Consider the following 18,409-nt stretch of genomic DNA (forward strand, 5'->3'; position numbering starts at 1 on the left):
GTGGAAGAGGAGGAGGAGTTAGGAAAAGCAAGACCCATTTCCTCCTTCCTAGCAGCTCCTTTCCAGACCTACGTAGGTTGCAGCACTAAAAAGTGGATTTCTTCAGCTCGCATCTCATCATCCTTATTAACAAAGACACCCACCACTGTCAGGCATCTTAACTAGGTCAACTTGTATCCCTTTAACATGCTTACTTTTTTTCTCTAATCAAAATGGGAGTATGCTGTACATGAGTTTGCTACAGAGAAAAATCATGGTGCTTTAAAAAAACACAGAGAAAGTATAGGTTTTATGCAAATGTCAAGACATCATAAAAAAAGAAAATATTATTATTTGTTATGCAGGCTAAACACTGACCCACTCAATATATTCTGGAAGTGGCAAAATAAAATTGGAAAAGGGGAACAAAGTAATTTAATATACTACACTTATCTTCATATAAGCTACTGCAATGAGGCACCATCACTATCAAACAAAGAAGAATTCCTATAATGGATATGCAGAATTCTGGCGAAAAGAGAAAAGTCAATTTAGAAGTCAGTCATAGTCACGTGGTTACCTCAGGCCTTACCTCGTCACTGCTCCACCGGTTTGGGAATGAAGGACGTAACTTCTTGATGCACACAATCTCTCTCATGTCCTCGTAGGAGGGGTCACTGGGCACTAGGTCATGATAAGGAAGCTGGTATTCTTCCACTATACCTAAAAATATGTTATTATTATTTTCTGTGAAGTAGAAATAAAAGTCTAACACACAAACTGTTCTCAAAGGAAAAGTGCCATCAATATTACAGACAAGGTTAGGCAGAAAAATAGCAAAATAAATCTTGAAAATATTTACTCAAATGCTTAATCTAATTTAGAAAAAATGAATACAAAGCCCAATGAAAAATATTATCAAAGGTCTTTAAGCCTTTTTTTCCTAATTTCCAAAAGCTAAGGAAAACAGGCGTCTTAAACTTATTTCCAATTTTATAAAGAGCAAATTAAAAGACAAATCTATATTAAATCTCAATGCAAATTTGCAAGACACATTCTGAACTCATACTGCACATGTGACTGTTTCTATTACTATAGTATGAAACTAGGGAACAACATAGAAAATTTGGAAGTGCATCCTACTTGAACAAAACGCCAGATTTACATTTTTTCTGCTTAATTATAGGAATGTGTTTTTGCATATTAAAAATTTAGAAAATATATGGACACCCAAAAATTTTAACTATAAATTTTTTAGGCCCAAAGATTATCTGATTTTTTTCTATATTTATCCAAATTTTCAATAAGGAATACATTACTATTGGAAAAAATATTTATTGTTAAAAGAAGAGTTAAGAAATACAAATCTATGGCATCTTCATAAAAATGCACACTAAACTCTATTTCATTTTATCATTCCTAGTATTTCATTTCTACCTTTTTCCTCTTTAAAAATGCAGGCTTCTAGTGTCTTCTTTTTCACCTTCTCAGATTAACTCCTCATAATAATTACATTAGAGGCTGCTGCTCTGAACAATCTTTCGAGAGCACCCCTACCCCCTATCCTAAATCATCTTTTATAGGAATGTCATTGCTTTTCACCTGAAAAAGATGATGCCATCAAGTTGGCAGATTATGTACCACATCATTAAATTCACTGGGAGCTTACTCTGCCAAAATCTGGGGTCTGTGTTGTGTCTTTTCTTGTAAACTCAAATCCATATAAAATCATCAACCATCGGAAGGTTGAAAAGTTTTCTCAGACCATTCCAACTCACCACTTGTCCTGTCTTCTGCCGTGAACACAGAGCTTAATGATATTTATTATCTACGTTGGTATTTCCTTTCATTGTGTTTTAATTCTACGTGAGATAAGGAAAGTGCAGGGCCTAACACGCAGAATGTGCTCTGCTTCATTTCAGTTCTTTCTCCCCTTCTAATTCTCGGGACCATGGCCCTGGAAACAACTTGAAGGCAAAGCCCACATCTCTTTAACCCATCTCATATCTTCCTCTGGTGGATGGACTAATCGATGGGGTGGGGTAGGTGTGTATACTACAGCAGACAAGCCAGAGCATACCACCTAAAATTATGAATTATTCAAATCTAACAAATTATAGGTCTTATTCCTTTCTCCATACCATGTAATCAAAATTTTCAAAATTTCCTGTTAGCTACCATTTAATTCTATGTTTGAAACGTCAAACCTTTCTAGCTCTCTTTTCCTTTAAAAGATGGAAAAGCATACATCTGGATATGTCTCTTTTACCCAATGGGGCCTGGACTAGAAAGCCCCCAAAAAACTTCTAATATCTTCATAAAATGTTAGAAAATAGAATGTTGTATGCTTTGCCTCTCTGGAAAAAGAAAATAAAATCACTTCTTGAAAGCCTGCTATATCCTAATTATGGAACTAGGTACGCTATATAATTCATCTTATTAAATTCTCACAAATGCGTTTATGGATAACATTATTCTCTACACTATTCAGAAGAGGAAACTTGGCTCTAACGGGTTAACTAACTTGCCCAAGGCCATTCAGTTGGTATGGGGTACAGCAGGGACTCCAACATCTCTAAGAATAAGGCAACATTATAGCAAATCTCCATGTCCAAATCAAGACAGCGCCAGCAAAGCAAATGCAAATTAATACCCTGTTGTTTACATAAAGCTACCTTGTTTTTAAGCTGAGAATAATTTCTCCTGTATTTGGCCCACAGGCTTTCAAATATAGGCTTCTTGTAGCCCTGTTTGTTTTAGATGTTCAAGGAAACAAAATAATCTTGTTCTCTACACCTTCAACTTCCACAAAGCTATCTTAATTAAGTATAAGCATATTATTTTTTAAAAAGCTCATCTACTTATTTTTTAAATAGAGAAACCGACCAGGTCCCACTTTATTGCCAGGCTAGTCCCTCAACTCCTGGCTTCAAGTGACCCTCCCTGCTTCGCCTCCCAAAACGCTGGGATTGCAAACCTGAGCCTTACTACTCTTTAAAAGACATGAAATCAAGGCACAGACAATTTAATTTTTTGGTTACTACTTCTTTATACTTACAATAGGAAATTTACTCAATATCTGGTTAGAGAAAATTTCCTACATTAACTTTCCTTTTGGACAAAATAGTTCTCTCACTTCAGAGAGAACGAGAGAATGAGTTCTATTTCAAATTTCTTATAACAGATTCAGAATTCCCAAAGTGATGACTAGAAGGCATTGCGCCACTGAAGATGATCTTTCTATCAAAGTGTGAATGTGGGTTGATTAACTGTTTCTTCTTTGTATTTAAATACAAACCTAAAGATGTCATGGCTCTACCAACCAAAATGAAAATTATTAATAGTAATAATAGCTAACATGTACTGAGTGCTAATTATGTGCGAGGCAGGTCTCATTATCGTTACATTCATTGAAACCGTACAACCACAGAAGTGGATACAATAATTCACTTGATCCTTAAGAGGAGAACTCTGGAACAAAGACAAGTTTATGTGATGCTTGTCCAAGGCATCACATAAATAGCAGGAACAAGAACAAATCTCAGTACTAGTTAAGTGCATGCTTCACTTTCAGAATCTTCGGCAAACTCATGTTCTCATGAGGATGGATTTAAATTGGCCATTATGAGGAACAGCAGCAGCATCAAAGCTTTTTAATGAGCACAACCATGCTGAAATAATATGCAGAGTACTTGATACGGAAAAGACGAAGATTCAGTACCTTGCCTAAAAGGTGTCAGAATTTACTTGAAGACAGATTGTGCTGCAATCAAAATAGTACAAGCAATATTACTTCTGAATACTTAAATATGTCTTCTTTATTATAATTCGTTTTACTAGGGAATCCTTATGTTTGTGGAAAAATTATTATAAACAATAACAAAACACTGATATTTTAATTTCTTTTTGATTAAGAAAACTGATGTTTTCAAATTGCTTTATGGGAAGTTTTATAAAAAATAGAGAAGGTAAGAAATGGGTGTCCGACCCCATATTTAAGTATTACTGTCATCTCTGCAGAGGAAACCCCAGGGAATGGAGTTGGGGATGGGGCCCAGCAGCTAGGTGAAAAGAAGTTGGCAGGGATAGACAAGGGAGTTTGATCTGATGGAACAACTGCTGGAGGAAGAACCCAAGAGAGAAATGAGACAATACACAGAGCAGGAAACAGTGATGCTTGAAAAGGAGGGGGAAGCTGACAGTGTGTCTAGTGGCAGGTGGAGAAAGGAAGCAGTCAAAGATTATTCTAGGATGTCAAATATAATTTCCTGGAAGCATTATGACTGCATCAGCAGAAAAAGGGAAATAAAACCAGATCTTATAGACAGCATGGTAACTTTGATTTCTGATCAGAAAGTATTTATAGTAGCTCCAAACATAGCTTTTCAAATACAGCACTGTTTCTTACCTCCTGATACACATCTCCTAGCAACCTCCCAAAGGATGAGGCCAAAACTATACATGTCAGCCATGATGTAAGACTGGAAGTGATTTCTGTTCAAGCTCTCGTCCAACACTTCTGGAGGCATGTAGCGTTTGGTGCCAACTCGAGTGTTGGGTGGTATGTCAACTTCATTTGTATCACTAAGGAAAAGTCAAGCAAAGCATTATCAGCACTGAAGGGGACCATCAAAAACGAATCAAGGTGATTCTTAACAGCTTTAGTTAGTGAAAGGTGGAAAAGGAAAACCTTCCAGAGAATAAAAACATTCTCTTGAAGAACATTTCTTGCCAAAGGCTGTATTAAAGATTTACAGGTTAAAACCCAATGACAGGCAAGCTGGTGCAGTGGTGCACGCCTGCAGTCCCAGCTACTCAGGAGGCTGAGGTAGGAGGATAACTTGAGCCTGGGGGTTCAAGGTCTGCCTGGGCAACATAGTGAGATGCCATCTCTTAAAAAAAAAAAAAAAAAAAGAAGGAAACTAGTGAAGATGAAACTCAGTCAGAATGAAGCTGCAGCATTTAAAATTGCATTACCAATAGATCTAACGTATACCCCTAAACAACTGCTGAATATCTATTAAATGCCTAAAAAAACCCTCTTCCTTCCCCTCATATTTTAAAAACTTTACTCTTAAAATGAGCATGCACACATGCCAATTTCGTGTGGAACAGTATTCTTTAAGCTAGGTGTTGCAAAGCTCTTGGATCCACAAACAAGTTGAAAAAGGGGAGCAGGAGAGAACCCACAAAGGCATGCAATTGTTTCACACTGACAAGGTGGGGCATACAAAAAAGCTTTCTACTATCACTATTGCTTCATGAACCAAATAGCATTTAATTTTCTTAAAAAACACAAGAAAGCAATAATGGAATATAACATCTTTGGCTTTATGAAAATTTTACAACATGGACCATTTACTATTCCTTCCCATAGACTGCAAAAAATTAATGACGGAGGGACAACAACCTGCAGACTGGCCCTTGGGCACCACCACCTCAGGGCAGTGAGCTGGACACAGTTCCAGCCCACGTTCTAAGGGTGCTGAATGACTAGACTGATGATTAAATGAGTCAACATGCACAAGCCCTGGCAACACGATACTAGGTACATATTAGATACCTAAGCACTGTACCTCATCAGAAAGTAAAGGAACTAAGTAGAAAAGTAACAAACCCTAGGTCTGACACATGAACAGACTATAACCAAATAAGGTATACTATAAAACAGAAAAGGTACAGAAACTCATTATTAAACTGAACTTTGTGGAAAATCTTGGACAAATCTTTCTACCTCCTGATTCCCAAAAACTTTTGCTTTTTCTTTTCATTACACTTTATTGACTCTAAGTATTTACATGCTATTTCTCCTCAACCTGGAAAACAGATTCATTTACCGAATATCACACTTATCTTGCTGTCACAGACAATCAGTACCAAACAAAACACTAGTGGCTTCAGGAAACCACAAAAAAAAAAAAATCTTTGGGTTTGATCTCATTGCCTTGACCGCTTCTCCAACATGAAATATGTGGTGTCGTTTTTTTGTCATTTGAGAAAATTTTAAGTGTCACAGGTGTCCCTCTGTATATCTCAAAATTTTTACATTTACTAAAATATAAAGCTTCATTTTAGAACCTTTTAAACACACTTCCAGCTAAAATTCTTAATCTAAAATTATTTCAACAGATATGTCGTCAGTGTACTCATTAGGCCCCTCGTGGTTTTCTAGATGCAGTAATAACTAGCCTGTTTTCCTAAATAAAAGCTAAGATGTTAAAAAAAAAAAAAAGTTAAAATGTAATTTAAAAACAAAACAGCTGGTATTCCTTACCATATGCAAACACAGGTCCCAGGGTTCTGGGCTCTTTTCTATAACTAGAAAATGAGGTTAAAATTTTAATTCTCAGCACTTACTGGCATAACAGAAAACTGGCATTTGTTTGTATGTATAAATGATAAATGACAGTGGGGTGGGGGAAGTATGCTGAGAAGAGACTTAGTGGTAAACTGGAAACGGGTCAGATTTAATAGACGCTACAAAAGCTCTGCTTCCAGTTATAAAGCACTCTCTCCTCCTACTCCACCTGCTGATACCTCTCATGGGAGCACACAGTAAGGATTTCACTAATGTGTTGCCAGTATGTTCTAATTTTAATTTTTAATCATGAGGAAGATGGTGGTGGCCCCAGGTAAGAAGTCCTGGGTCCCATGCAGAGAAAACAAACATGGGGGTTTGCAGATGAAAAGAAGATGGTTAAAGACCTCGATTACATTCCAGAACACAGACTAGGAAAGAAAATCAAGAAGAATCTTAAAACAATCCACAAAGAAGTGAATTGAGAAAGGCCAAAGGTGTAATCTGACCACAGCTGACAAAGATTTTAGGCAATTCCATTCCATTCTTACTCTTAGCTCCTTAATGTTTATTTGGATTTGGGAGGTCAGGAAAAGATAATGGAATGTGTAATGTAGAGATATTTATTGGAAAAATGAAAGGTAATTGTGACCTAATAGAACTAAAATTTGTGACAGTTGGACTATACATAGTTTTTATCTAAACTTTTTCTCTCAAACACTGCAAAAACATACACTCAAGAATTCTGAATGTCCATCAAATGCCAAAAGTCAGTCCCTGACATAGTCCCTTAAATACATATGCATGTTCAACAATAAAACACCTCTCTCCTCCCCTTCCACTCCCACCCTAGATGTTTGCCCCAGTAGTAGCTGAATAAATATCCTCCCTAATAACATTTGAATAAGGAATCTGTTTTCCAACTTAAGACCATAAACTTTTTTGAGACCCAAATACTTGTCATAATCATTTGGTAGATCCCCAAAGGGCACAGCCCCAATTCTCTCAGTGTGTCTTGCACATGACAGGAAAATAATGTACTTTAAATGAAAGAAGAAAACGTTTCTTTAAAATAAACTTTGCTATGGATAATTTAAAGGGAAATGTAAAAATCTCTGGTTTGTATAAAATGTGATCTTACCAATTTCTAGAAGGATAAATAGAATTTTGTGGAGCAAACTAATTTTATGAAAGATCACTATTAACCTATTGGCAAGTGCCTTTAGCATTACACTTAACAAACATGAAGATTATAGGTAATTCATATCTGAGACTGTAATGTGTCAGATCCACCAAGACACTTCACTCTGCCCCTTCTTCCCTCAGGCATGTTTCTATAATTGAAAGTCATTAGACTACATTTCTTTCCTGGATTGTCAGTAACAACATTTTACCTGTTCCAAAGTAATGACAGAGAAAAACTCAGCTTGTATTAATCTTAAAGCCAAAAATAGAAATTAAAGTGATTTAACACTGGGGTACCAAGAAGAACGGAAGAAAAAGAGAGTGGAAGTAGAGTCAGATGGTGTGGTACACGTGACAACAGATGAAAAGCTCTAGAAGAAAGAAGCAGGCAGAAAAGGTCAGGGTGCCTTCTGCACGAGCTTCCTCTAGCCTCCTTGTCCACAGAGGGCTATGGAGGGAAGAAACAAGGCTGACAAGAAAAGATGGATACTGCGCAAGGGATGTAGACTCAGAGACAATAACTCCAAACCCACACAACAATCCTATGTACTGCAGTAGCTACACAGCTATGAAGTCAGATTACAGAATCTTACAGAGGAGATATAAATAGGATACTAGTTACTTCTGAGAGGGATAGAAGGAAATGAAATAGAACTGGACTGCAATAGGGCTATCGTCAACACTTTATTTCTTTTAAAAAGAAAAACTATGCAGCCATAAAAAAGGATGAGTTCATGTCCTTTGCAGGGACATGGATGAAGCTGGAAACCATCATTCTCAGCAAACTGACACAAGAACACAAAACCAAACACCGCATGTTCTCACTCATAAGTGGGTGTTGAACAACAAGAACACATGGACACAGGGAGGCGAACATGACATGCTGGGGCCTGTTGGGGGTGGGGATCTAGGGGAGGGATGGCAGGGGGTAGGGGATTGGGGAGAGCTAACATTAGGAGAAATACCTGATTTAGATGACAGGGGAATGGATGCAGCAAACCACCATGGCACATGTATACCTATGTAACAAACCTACACGATCTGCACATGTACCCCAGAACTTAAAAGTATAATTAAAAAAAAATAAAACAGAGAAAAACAAGGCATACTGTTCATATTAAATTATTATATGGGTATCTCATTTTTATACTTTTGTGTATGTTATAACATATCACAAATATAAGCATATATATTTCTAACTATAAGCTGAAAGAACGCAGCAGGATCCAGAACTAGAAAAATGGACATTTCAAGGATTACAGGATAGGTTATAGGCATAAAGACTGAAAGAACAAAAGTGATATAAATAAACTAGACAAAATTACAGAGAAAATGAGTTGCTACGAAGAAGAACTGAAAATATTCCACTAAAACAAGAGTGTTACATTCACCACAGAAGAAATGTTATCTCTCTTCTTCTTTCCCATCGAGAAGGGTTGGAAATATTTTCACAAAGGGGTCATTATTAAAGAGTAGGGTTCAGAGAATTATAAGAGTAGACAATTTTGCCCTTTTATGCTTCAATAATTAATACTCCTGCTAGATCCAACATGGCTTTTGTCCCTGTTAATGTGAGTACTAAAGAAATTCAGATTTAAGTAGAATTAGAAGGAAATGAAAATACAATTTGAAGAAAATAAAACAAATTAAGGGATAGCACATAAAGTCCTCTCCAAGAAAAAAAAAAAAAAAAGCTTGCTTTGTTTTCAAATCCTGCTTTAATGAGTATTAAAAAAAAAAAAAAAGAACAAAAAAGCCTGGTGTGGTGTCTCACACCTGTAATCTCAGCATTTGGGGAGGCAGGTGAATTGCTTGAGTCCAGGAGTTCAAGACCAGCCTGGGCAACATGGTGAAACCCCGTCCCTACTAAAAATACAAAAACGTTCTGGGTGTGGTGGCACATGCCTGTAATCCCAGCTACTTGTGAGGTAAAGCAGGAGGATCACTTGAGCCCAGGAGGCAGAGGTTGCAGTGAGCCAAGATCACACCACCGCACTCTAGCCTGGGCAACAGAGTGAGATCTCATCTCAAAAAATCAATAAACATTTAGGGACAGTGGGGCTGGAACAGGGTAAAATTAAAATGTCTACAATTTTCTGAGTAAGAAATTAATAGTAACTTGAGAGGGTGCCGGTAAAGGGGAAGTCAGTGAGGGAGAAGGGTTCAGGCCTTCTAGCCTGGGGTTATGATAAAGCATTAGGCCCTGCAGGGGTAAAAAAGAAAAAAAAGGGGAGAAATGTCCAGGTGGACTAAATTTTATGCACTACCTTCCATCACAATCTCCAATAGAAACATCTTCAAACCTGAGCTGTTCGTATTTAGGAAATGAGGAGCCAGCAACTATAACATGTGGAAAAGGCACAACGTATAGTTATCAGTTGACATGCAAAGGGGAAAACAACTCCTTCAAATTCCCAGGTAAGCAGTGAATAGTGCTGAATGCCCTGCGGTACCAGGGAGGAATGAGGTTAACACCTGCATTTATCTGGATCTCAAAATGCATGGCTGCTCTCAGCTAGGATTATAAGAAGAGGCCAGAAAACCAACTTCATATTTCTGACCAAGGTCACTTGAATGACAGTGATATGATCTGGAAAATGCCAGCGTGGTGGAGTATGAGTTCTACATTAATAATCAAAGGGCTTCAGAAGTGTATGGACACTCCAAGTGGCTCTTGTACCCCAGGGAAGACACAAACTAAGGGAGAGTTCTGAAGGCTACAGTGTTGAGGGTAGGGAAGGGGAGCAAAAGAAAAGACTTTGAGACAGAGAGAGAGAGACAAGAAAATTAAAAGACACACAAAACTAAGGTTTTCCTCTTCTCCTCTGAAGGTGCTAGGGAAGGACATACCAAGGACGGGATGATGGGAGCCACTCACCCTGCTGGGAGACATATTTTAACCACTGACTTGGTTTAAGAACTGTGGCACATGGTGACAATAAAAGTAGGATTTTAATCAATTTTATTATCTACAGACAGTATACTTACTCCTTTACTGCCTGTGCCTGGCGTGCTGCCCCCAGCGTGCCCTTAGTGCAGCACTGCTGCCGGGATGGCCTGTGTGCGCTGCAGGTGCTGGTGTGACTGTGGGAGGGAAGTCATGGGGCTGCCTGTGAGTGCAGAAAGGCTGAAAGTGGAGCCTTCAGCTGTGGTCCTGAGCGTGCTGGAGAGTGAAACATGAGCACCCCTGTGGACTCAGGGAACAGTGCATGCCTTAAGCTCTCGACCATCATGCATCAGATGAGGGCAGGCAAAAGATTTTTGTTTTGGTGGCAAGAAATAAGGGGAGTTTTAAAAAATATAGTATCTCTTTAGCCTTACAATATATACTAAATATTTTTCATGTTAATTAAGCTTCCTAATTATAAACCTAAACACAGAAATTCTGGCTAAACGTGTTATGTGAAAAAAACAAGGGCCCCAACTGCTTGACTGAGCACAGGGCGCCTTCCCCACTGTACCATAAACTGAAGTAAGTTTCATCAAAGTCCTAAGCACAGCCCGTTGTGACAATGCGAGGCGAGCACAGCGGCAGAGTTGCTAGCTCCCACAAGGTGGCTCTACCTCGTTGAGCCTTTGGGCACATGCAGGTGGTCCTCCTGCTGGATGTTGTTGATGCCTCAAACAGAGAGAGGAAAGGGGGAGAGAGACAGAGGGAGAAAGGAGAGAAAAAAAAGTAACAGATGGGAGAAAGACAAGAGAAGGAAACATTGTACACCTTTAAAAAGCTAAAAGGTTGCCTAAGAAGTAAGAACTGTACTTTAAAGAATGCATGATTATTAGAATGGTGATCATCAAAAAATCAGGAGACAACAGATGCTGGAGAGGATGTGGAGAAATAGGAACACTTTTACACTGCTGGTGGGAGTGTAAATTAGTTCAACTATTGTGGAAGACAGTGTGGTGATTCCTCAAGGACCTAGACATAGAAATTCCATTTGACCCAGCAATCTCATTACTCGGTGTATACCCAAAGGATCATAAATCGTTCTACTTTGAAGACACACATACACGTATGTTCACTGCAGCACTGTTTACAATAGCAAAGACCTGGAACCAACTCAAATGTCCATTGATGATAGACTGGACAAGGAAAATGTGGCACATATACACCATGGAATACTATGCAGCCAGAAAAAAACAATGAGTTCATGTCCTTTGTAGGGACATGGATGAACCTGGAAACCATCATTCTCAGAAAACTGACATAAGAACAGAAAATCAAACACTGCATATTCTCACTCGTAGGCGGGTGTTGAATAATGAGAACACATGGACACAAGGAGGGGAGCATCACACACTGGGGTCCGTTGGGGGGAATTAGGGGAGGAACAGTAGGGGGTAGCAAGTTGGGGACGGATAACATGAGGAGAAATGCCAGATACAGGTGATGGGGATGGAGGCAGTAAACCACATTGCCATGTATGTACCTATGCTACAATCCTGCACGTTCTTCACATGTACCCCAGAACCTAAAGTGCAATAAAATATATATATATATTTTTAAAAAAAAAGAATGCCTGAAAAAAGGAGGCATGAGAGACGTGAGGGAGGCCATGGGTTTGCCTGTGGCTTGTAAGTGATGTCTGCAATTAACTAAACACTACATACACCACACAGGATGTTAAATCATCTCTCAGTAAGATGATTTTGATTCCCCAAAAAACATGAAAGGTTCTCAGAAGTCTGTGGAAGAAGGGGCTGTGCACATCACTGTGTGTTTCCCGCGGCATCCTGGAGATAGCTGAGGAACTGACTTGCAGCACTGAACTCTACCTGGCAGATGTTTACCAATGAGGGGCATTTTCTGCAGCAGCTTTCATCAAGATTCAACGCTGCTATAATAAAATCCCAAGAAATCTCAGGGTATCTTAGAAACAGAACTTTAGAACTAAAATGTCTTCAACATAATGTGGCTGTGGCTGCAGAAACCTTGACTGGGAGTGTTCACTATACCACAAATGAGTGTAGTTTCATGACTTCAGTGAGTCATTTAGTCAAATCACTTTTTTAAAGCAGTACTAAAAGGAATCATATCAGCAAGACTCAAGAAATTCAGAACCCCCTGAGCTAAGCTGCCCTATCTCTTTTACACTTGGCTAATTTGACAATCATCAACTTGATCACTGACGTCCCACTGGACATCAGTGCGAAGGACTAGTCTTCATTGAAGGTTTTATATTTAATACCTGAGAGCCCTAAGCCAGGATTTATTTGTCCCATACGAAAACCTTTCATTCTGACACTGAAGTACGGGAGGGGTTGCTGAATTCTTCAGAGTGAAAAGTGAAAAGCTCTATAAGTTTCTTCAAGGCATTTCATGTGTCATTGCTTTCTCCTCCCAGCAGAGGCTCAGGGTAATGGTGATGTCTGCCAACACATCACCTGGATTAAATTTCTGCTGAGCAGGAAATGCATCAGCACTTACATCATTTTCAAGAGACTACATGAAGAAACCAATACAAGATTTTAAAATTTATATGAGCAGGAAATCTCTAAGGCACAGTCTGCTCCCACTCTGTGGCTCTCAACTTCCCTGGGAGCCTTTCAGAAATGACTGGAAAGCCTTAGAGAACACATAGCACTACACAGAGACCAGGGTAAGTTCTCACAGGAAGTTCTCCTATCAAGTCTGAGAATTCTGCACAGGGTTAGATGTGACTTCACTTGTAATTCAAGTCTAAATATCCATGCATTTGTGCACAAATACCATATAAAACAGCAAAAAAAGAGTAGAAACTAAAGAAACACATACAGGAAGTTTTAAAAATTAGACTCAAAAACTGAGAAGAGCAAACTTTGAAACATAGAAAATAAAACTAGAAAAAGCACCTCTGAAATGATCAAATGCAACCTGCATGTAATGGAAGATGACACTGAAGCCCAGAAAGGTAAATGGCCCCACACAGCTAGGCTGTGGCCATATGAGTCCACACAGCTAACATCAGAGCCACGATCTCCATCTGTTCATCTCTTTCATCTCTTGATGAACTAGTCAGTATATGCCAAATAAATCTCTCAATGATTCCTTAAAATAGTCCCCTCCACTTCCTAGAATCACAATTTGCATGAAATTTGAGAGGTCATTCAGTTCATTCTCCTTCCATTAAGCAGAACTAAATTTCTATAATATAATAGATACTCATTTTCCTTTTTTGTTTTAAGGTCTATAAAGGAGATGAGTCTCAATTACTTTGCTATTGCCTACATTTATTGATTCACAACAATGTCAGAATGCCTATAATGGGTAACTCACTATCACGTTAAATGGGAAATATATGAATTAAGTTGGCATGGATTCTGCTCTCAAGATGCGCTCCTGAGAGATGAGGCATGTCCCAAAATAATTATAAAACCAACCAGACAAGGACCAGGAAATTACAACAGTGTAGGACAGAAGATACTGTCATTATTCTCAGATGGAAGATGAATCAAGTGACTTAGAGGTGATTCTGAGATTGGATAAAGATACATGGAAAAACAGGGACTTTCCCAGCTAGGGACTGTGCAATCAAAAACAAGGCAACAGCAAGCATGGGGTATATAAGGAGAAATGCAAGTAGCTCAGTTTTGCAAAAGAAAGCATACAAATTGGAGAGTTTGTAGAATATATGATTAGAAAGGTGGATTTCTTCCAGAATGTGTAGGATCTCTGGTGCTGGGGAAAAAGTGCTTTTTTCTTCATCCTGTGTTCCATATGGAATCATTTATCTATTAAAAGTTAAGTAATGAGTACCAGGGAAAGGCACTAGAAATGCAACCTGAAAAGTGCATGTTATTTACTTTCAAGGGGCTTACTTTCCATTGAGAGTGACAGTAAGTAGTCAATGATCACTATACAACAGGCAAGAAATTTCATGATAACAGGCACAGAGTTACCTTAGAAGATACAAGAATAGAGAATAAAAACAGCAGGTGGCCCAGGCATGGTGGCTCATGCATATAATCCCAGCATTTCCGGAGGCTGATGGAGAAGGAACACTTAAGTCCAGGAGTTTGAGACCAGCCTGGGCAACACAGTAAGAGTCCATCTATATATTAAAAAAAAAAAATTAGCCAGACACGGTGGCATTTGCCTGAAGTCCCTACTCAGGAGGCTAAGGTGGGAGGACTGCTTGAGTCTGGAAGGTCAAGGCTTCCAGGTGAGCTGTGATGGTACCACTGCACTCCAGTCTGGGTGACAGAGCAAGACTTTGTCTAAAATAAAAATAAAAAAGGAGGTGTCTCAAAGGAAGAAACTGTGAAAATAAGTAGTATTATCTTGATAGAGAAGGGACGGGGATGTGGGTGTTCAGGTAATGATAAAAAGCATGTTATAAACACTTGATGGTATGAGAAGTGTAAAGTCTTCAGAATGAATCTTGCCAAAGGTAAGGAGTGTGGTGGAAATAGGGCTAAACAAGACCCCAGGATCAGAAAAGAAAGCGCCAACTGCACAAAGGACTCTTAGCTACATTTTACTACAAAGCCACAGGAAACTCAAATTATTTTGATGCCCAAAATTAGGCTTCAAGAAAATAAATCTTGTGGCAGCATGTACAACAGACTGGGAATAGGAGAGACCACAAGAAAGTAACTCAAAACGCTTCACCCCAGAATCTAGAAAAATGGTATAGAAGGCCCACACTGGCCCTGTACAAATGGGAATATTGTGAAGAGAAAATTCACTCCCTTGAGCAAACCAAAAGTTAGGGACCAAAAGATGATGTCAGATACCTAATGTTAAAATTGGGGACTAGGAAGGAAGTACACATACAGCCAGAAATCTAGCCATGGGAAAATACATAAGAGGTAAAACAGAGCAGACCAGTGGCAAGAGAGAAAAGGAAAGGTGGACTACAGAGGCACACCAAGAAAACTAGAGGAAGAAAGGTTTGGACACTGTGGACAGGGTGATAGCAACAGAGAAGGCCTCTGGTGACCAAGTCCAGTGGTGTCTCTGAATAAAGCAGGGTCCACAGAGAATGGAACAGAAACCAAATTACAAGACTATTACAAATTGCTGGGTTTTGAAAGCAGATGATCCTTTGGAACTCATGGGAGAAATCTAACACGGGAGAGAAGGAGAGAGAGGCTGGTAATTTGAGAAGCCTTGTGGGAATTATTTTTTATAGGAAGACTTGAAAAGGGTTGTAGGTCAGAGAAAAAATCAGAAGGAAGAAAGGATTTAACAGTCTTTATTGGCAGGAGGTTCATATTTCTAACTTAAAACCATAGTCCAAATCATTTTCTCTTGCTTTGCTTTTAAAGATTAAGAACTTCAATTTCCCATCATTTAAATGGTGAAGACCTTTATATATTTGGGGTATGTTATTAAATCACACCTCAGCTCTCTCTTACTTCTGGCCAAAAATACCAATCCATTAGTCTTTTCTTGTGAGTTTTACTTTCCAAATTTTAATCATCTCCATGGCTTTTTCTTTGTGCTCTTCTCCATGTATAACAGAGTCTTCCTTAGAAAAATCCACAAGATGATCCAAAAATTTCATAATGGCTAAGCCTAAACTGAGTTCTTTAAAAGGTAGTTATCCGATGATTTCTCTAGGCCAGGGTTTGCAAGCTCATTTTGTTTGTTTTGTTTTACAAATAGATAAACCATTTCTTCTAATTAAATCATCTATGGGATGGAAGGAGCAGCTCTAATTAAAGTGAGAGTGAGCAAAATAGAGTCCCAACTATCATCTCCCCTCCCTGCTGTGCAGAAGCTACCGATGTAACCCAAGCAGCCCTGGGAGTCTGAAAACCACTGTTTTACAACATGCTCTGGTTTATGTGCACAGATGTTAAATTCACTGTTTCAGGTACAGGATAATAGTACTGAACAACAGCTGTGTTTTATTAGTTTCTAACATTTCGCATAAAACACCTATGCAAGTTATCTTTCCTATACCATATAAAAATTATCTTTATCCAAATAAAATCTGTGAATTTTCCCTAAAACTTTTTACTACTCACAAATGTTATGCAGAATTATGACTGCATATTCCCAGATATTAGCTACCTCTTTTCTATATAAGGCTGTAAACCTAAAGTGAACAGTCTCTAAGCAACATCTCTGAGGAGCACAGACACAACAAAACTGACCCAAATATGCTGTGTTGCTAATAAAATGTTTGGTGGTCGCCCCTCTCAAATGTCAAAATTAATGCTATTCCTCTACTGCGCTACAAACTAATCTATAAAAAGTAACAGAAAAGAGTCATAAAACATGTATCTGTTCACTTTGATACTAACCTAATAAATTTAACAGCCAGGCCCAGGTCAGCTATACAGCAAGTTCCATTTTTCTTCACCAGAATGTTCTTACTTTTCAGATCTCGATGGGCAATTGCTGGTTTGCCTTGAGTACTAAAGATTTCTGTGTGTAAGTGACATAAGCCACTGACAGAAGAGTAGGCTAACTTCAGCATTGATTTAGTGTCTAGGGTGGTGGACTTCAGGTAATCATAAAGGGAACCATTTTCATGATAGTCTGTGATTAGGTATAACTGGGTCCAGGACCCTGTCCCTTTGATATCTGCAGCAATGAAACCTAAAAGGAAAAAAGATGAAAAGGTTTAGTGTTTTCTGAATAGCATCAGGAATGATTCACATTCTCAAACATCATTCTTCGTCATAGGCATTTTTTGTTTAGCATTTCATTCAATTTCCTGATTACCTCGATGATATTACATTACTAATACCACTAAGAAACAATCAAAATTGTACAAGTAAGGCCGGCCACAGTGGCTCACGCCTGTAATCCCAGCACTCTGGGAGGCCAAGGCGGGCAGATCACTTGAAGTCAGGAATTCAAGGAAGCCTGGCCAACATGGTGAAACCCCATCTCTACTAAAAATATAAAAATTAGCCAGGCATGGTGGTGTGTGCCTGTGATCCCAGCTATTCAAGAGGCTAAGGCAGGAGAATTGCTTGAACCTGGGATGTGGAGGTTACAGTGAGCAGAGATCACACCACTGCACTCCAGCCTGGGTGACAGGATGAGACTTTGTCCCCCCCCCCAAAAAAAAAATGTAGGAGTAAAGAAAGCTTAAGAGTTTACATCTGAAAATCTGGTCCCTTTTTGGTACCCATAAGAGTTGATATTTAAACTCCTTTATGGTATTATAGTTATGCATAAGACATTGTTTACAAAACAGGGTCTTGATTTAAGGAATATACCCCAAGGATTAGCTTACTCTTTCTACTTGAATGATCCAGACAGATCATTTCTAACTTGAGAAAACAAAATCAATTCTCGATAGAAATTAATGATATAAATAAACCCAGCAGATAAGATTCCTATATTTCTTAATATTTAAACAAAAATATGTTCCTTCAAATGTCTAAGAAATCCTAAAAAATTCTGGTATTCCACTTGCATTTCCTGTTTCTGAAGAAAAAATATTTGAGAGAGTATTCCATTTCCAGCCTACCATTTATTCACAGAAGGACCTTAGTCATTCCTCCTGTGAGGTCTCCCATTAGAAACTTATGATGTTCTTGGGCCCATGCCAAGAAGAAAACTTCAGTACATTTCACAATTAGTCTAGACAGATGAGTTAATATGCAGATGTTAACAGAAAGACAGAGGAAAGCTAGGAAACCCTGAACATAGCTATGCAGACTTTTACTCACCCAAAATGTTTTCATGCCTCATCAACACTGTCTGATATATTTCTGTCTCTCTGAACCAGCTGGCTTCCTCTGTGGTGAAGAACACTTTCACAGCTACCTTTTCGCCACGCCACTTTCCCATCCAAACTTCCCCATAGCGACCTTTTCCAATCTGTTTCACCATCTGAATCTGCTTAGCTATAGTCCTTTGGACCTGTGAAATCCCAAAACACACTGTTAGTGTATTCACAGCACTACAGATTTGTTTAATCTTTTTTTCTCCAGAGAAGAAATGATTACTGCATGTAAAATATATTTAGCCAGTATTTTTCTCTATATACACAACTTATT

The 18,409-nt window shown here is 38.6% G+C and overlaps 1 protein-coding gene across 5 annotated transcripts in view; it reads right to left on the reverse strand.

Annotated features, from left to right (window-relative positions):
* The window catches only part of BMPR1B (bone morphogenetic protein receptor type 1B), a 398,414-nt gene that overhangs the window by 5,156 nt on the left and 374,849 nt on the right, over positions 1–18,409 (reverse strand). For all 5 annotated transcript variants that reach the window (XM_032239562.1, XM_032239564.1, XM_032239561.1 and 2 more), the window contains 4 exons: positions 18,080–18,272; positions 16,697–16,994; positions 4,388–4,563; positions 572–702 (listed from right to left, as the gene is read on the reverse strand). In XM_032239562.1, the coding sequence (XP_032095453.1) occupies positions 572–702; positions 4,388–4,563; positions 16,697–16,994; positions 18,080–18,272 (798 nt within the window). The remainder of the gene's footprint in view (positions 1–571; positions 703–4,387; positions 4,564–16,696; positions 16,995–18,079; positions 18,273–18,409) is intronic.

The sequence above is a fragment of the Sapajus apella genome, unplaced genomic scaffold (genome assembly GCF_009761245.1).
Source record: "Sapajus apella isolate SASKATOON/1434 unplaced genomic scaffold, GSC_monkey_1.0 scaffold45, whole genome shotgun sequence".
Classification (NCBI taxonomy): Eukaryota; Metazoa; Chordata; class Mammalia; order Primates; family Cebidae; genus Sapajus; species Sapajus apella.